Source organism: Rhagoletis zephyria, unplaced genomic scaffold (assembly GCF_001687245.7).
Source record: "Rhagoletis zephyria isolate East Lansing unplaced genomic scaffold, Rhagoletis_zephyria_1.1 Rzeph_scaffold_32723, whole genome shotgun sequence".
NCBI lineage: Eukaryota > Metazoa > Arthropoda > Insecta > Diptera > Tephritidae > Rhagoletis > Rhagoletis zephyria.
The window spans coordinates 1-3,873 of record NW_016189778.1 but is presented as its reverse complement, the minus strand read 5'-3'; the positions used below and the strand labels follow the sequence as shown (position 1 = coordinate 3,873).

The 3,873-nt window shown below is 34.4% G+C and overlaps 1 protein-coding gene across 1 annotated transcript; it reads left to right on the top strand.

The window, feature by feature from the left end:
* Positions 1-590: 590 nt before the first annotated feature.
* On the top strand, positions 591-1,029 carry LOC108354000 (abscisic acid and environmental stress-inducible protein-like; the record flags this gene model as incomplete). Its single annotated transcript, XM_017605193.1, has 2 exons — positions 591-613; positions 658-1,029. Coding segments are annotated over exons 1-2 (395 nt in total), but the record flags the coding sequence as incomplete, so codon positions are not given.
* Between the last annotated feature and the right edge of the window lie 2,844 nt (positions 1,030-3,873).

Here is a 3,873-nt window from a genome sequence, read left to right as displayed (position 1 = left end):
GTCTTTTTCACTTGAATTCTGGTTTAGTATGTTTAAGTAGTGTTTTCTTCTAAGCTTCTAATTAAAATTCATATAATCACACTACTACATTTTATTTCTTTCTAAGACGCTTTTATATGATTAAATAACAAATAACAATGCACCAACAACATTTCTATAGCTCAGTTATTAAAAGATGTCTTTTCAAGTGTTCTTTTAAGGCTGTTAAACCACAAAAACAACAAAAACGTATCTACTGATTTTGGCAACGACTTGCTGGTTAATAAAAGGCAAATTCTACGGCACACGGACATCAGTGTGCATAATTCGTTCTTAGCGGCGTGTTTTGCCATCACCAAAATGAAAGTAAGTCGATTAACGCGAAAGGATTACGTCAGAGCAAAAGAGGATTAATGTACATTTTATTTTTCAATTTTAGGTATTCGTTTGCTTATTGGCACTTAGTGCCTTGACGGTGTCAACCCATGCGGGATTTCTAGGATTACTTAAAGGAGGTGGCAGCGGTGGCTACGGTGGAGGCAGTGGAGGATACGGAGGTGGTGGCTACGGAGGCGGCGGCTACGGAGGTGGCGGCTACGGAGGTGGCGGCTATGGAGGTGGTAAAGTCATCAAAGTTATTACTACTGGCGGGGGCGGCTACAGCGGTGGCGGCTACAGCGGTGGTGGCTACGGAGGCGGTGGTTATGGAGGTGGCGGTTACGGCGGCGGCGACTACGGACATGGTGGCAGCTATAGCGATGTGCAAGTTTACAAAGTCATCTCAACATCCTCAGGTGGTAGTCATGGCGGCGGCTACAGCGGTGGTGGTTATGGCCATGGCGGCGGCGGTTATGGCCATGGCGGTGGCGGTTACGGTCATGGCGGTGGCGGTTACGGTCATGGCGGTGGCGTTCAAATCTACAAGATCATATCTGTCGAAGGCGGTCATGGCGGCGGCGGCTATGGTGGCGGCGGCTACGGCGGTGGTGGCTACGGCGGTGGTGGCTACGGCGGCAGTAGCGGAGGCTGGGGTGGTTGGGATAAGAAGAAGTAAGCCCAATAGTATCTTTGCCGAATAACCGCTAAAAGCATACAGGTTACCTGCTAGTCGAGGGGTCGATTTAAAATAAAATTGACACTGCCATTTTTGGCGTTCTTCGAATATTTAATTTGAAGCGCTATGAACTTTTTTATGTACAAGAAATTTCTTTCTGAAATAAGGGGTTAACGATTATGGGATATTTAGTGTTATACACTAAAGTGAAAAAGGATAAAATAAAAGTGATAAAATTTTAGTTTATTCTTTTAGTTTAATTTATATGTCTGCAAGCCCTACGATTATAGAACATACTGATATACCTTGAGAGCGAAACACCAATCAAAAAGGAACGAAATTCCAGAAGCCAATGGGCAATTGCTTTTACCCATTTTCTGCCCGCTGAAGGTTCGAATCACAATACTGTTGACCAGTAAACTAGTCTTCATATAAAACCAGTTTTAATATGAGATTTTTTCATGCACATTTTAACTGATTATTTAAATATGTATTAAATAATATCAAATATAAATTCTATACAAATTCTTGTTCGCTAATCGAGGCCGTCTGCTTTCAGTTTTGAAATTGGGTTTTTGTCGATTTATCTTTAATGTTTGCTATGGATGATGGGTAAAATTAAGAAAACAGCAAGCTCTTTAAACCAGTATGTACATTTGTATATACACATGTATATACTTAGTACATATGTTTGTATATTGTAGTACTTAGTCTAACTCATAAAAAATTAATTAGATTGGACCTATTCTTATAATTTTTATGTTTATAAGGCATTTCAAAACTATCTTTTTTTTATAAAATTGGGTATAAGTTTTAGATAAAAACTACTTTATTTCATAAAAACGTCATAGTCATGCAAAATGAATTCAAGCTGTTTAAAGAGCGATAAACTGTTTAACCAAAGGTTTCTTATGCAACAAGTCCTTATGACTCATTCCATTTTTTTGTCACATTGGGATATCCTCTTCACTACAGCGGTAATCATAAACTAAGCATTTTGACTTAATTGTGAACTAGTGTCAGAAGTAACCAGTTGCCCGAGTGCAATTTTGTTAACAAAATCGTTTCGAAACTTGTCTTACCAAACAGAGTTTACCTAATAATTTTTTTGTTTCAATAAAATTAGCATATCGAAAAGTAACAAACAAAAGAAAATGAATAATTAAATTGAAAAATAAACATCGATGAAATTAGTTCGTAAATCACGAAGCGTTTCAGGTTATACTAATTCCATATCTGATTTTATAATGCGTAAAGATTTGCACAAAAGAAAACTAAGATCAAGCTTTTTTTGTTGTGCTTATATTTAGTAACTAGTTGCATTAGCCAAATAGATATTGCCAATGAATATTTATAAAATCAAAAATAACCGAAATGCCAAGTCACACCGACACTTTCGGAATTATATAAAGCATAATATATTATTTATTGTTGAACAAAAGAAATCTTGGTACACCGTCTTATTTGTACCTTCAAGTTAAAATTATTTATTGAAGTAAAGTGAGATTAGAGTTCTGTTTTAATACTATTTCGATTCCATAGATATCTGAGTGAAAACATCAGGGTTTGTTTTTTGTCTTTTATTATTGAGTCAATGTGACTGTCAGTCGATAAGTTTGGCAAATAATGAGATTAGGTTTAATTTTAGCGGTAATTTAGAATTTGTTTCAAATGGGGGTTGCAATTAGGCAAACGGCAATAAAGCAAAATTTGCTTAATGGGAAATAATACCAAAATCTGAGATTTGCTTTATTTCCAACAAAGATTTGCTATAACACCATACTCAATAAAACCATAATGACTGTTTTTGACTTTGCTCGTAAAAATAAAATCATAGTTTCAATATGGCATTAATTCCAATTGGAAACGGAAACAACGCCATTATGGTTTTATTGGGTTTTTGCAAATTTCTGTTTAGAAATAATACAAGTAAATTTAAGAAAAAAACAAATTTGAGAGCACCGTTAAGTTCTTCATGATCCAATGATCGGATCTTAACTAAATTAGTATGGGGGACCACCTTTCTTTTCGGTTAAAGTGGTCTCAAGTTTTATGGAAAAAAAAAAAAATAATACATAAACAAAAAATATTCCGGCGAATTGATAACCTTTCTCTTTTTTTTTGAAGTTGGGTAAAAATAAAAAAAAACACTAACAGGTTTATTCTGCACGTTACCGAAGATTTTCTAATTGGAAAATTGTATTACCAAAAAATTTTACCAGCTCTTGTCACCGCGATTATAGGTACGTTGGTAATGCAATTAAAATATTCAGCAATTCATGAAGAATCGTGGAAATGTGTTATCAAAATAATCCACATTTTAATAAAAAGTAAAATGGCAGTATTAAATGAAAGGTAGTAATATATCCATATACTAAAGATGAAATACAAATTTATAAGAAAAAGATATTCATTCACCCCCCATACAAAAAAAAATCGGTACTGTTTTTCCATTGGAATTATAAAGTCTATTGTATTTTAAGCCGTTCTCCAAAATATTGCGAAAAAAAATTAGATTTAAGCGAGAATCTCCAAAAATGGAATTTTATATGAATAAAAAATAGTTTCTGAAAGATGTTTTTTGAATCCCCTNTGCGAAAAAAAATTAGATTTAAGCGAGAATCTCCAAAAATGGAATTTTATATGAATAAAAAATAGTTTCTGAAAGATGTTTTTTGAATCCCCTCATAAGACAAAACGGTTTAAGCTTAAAAAAATTACATAAGTATATAAAAAAATATAAAAATATAGTGTTTAACTTTTTTTTAAAGATTGGTATAAAACAAATTGTGGAGGATGGTTCCGTGCGCAGAAGTGGAAAGGAGGATGGTTCCGTGCGC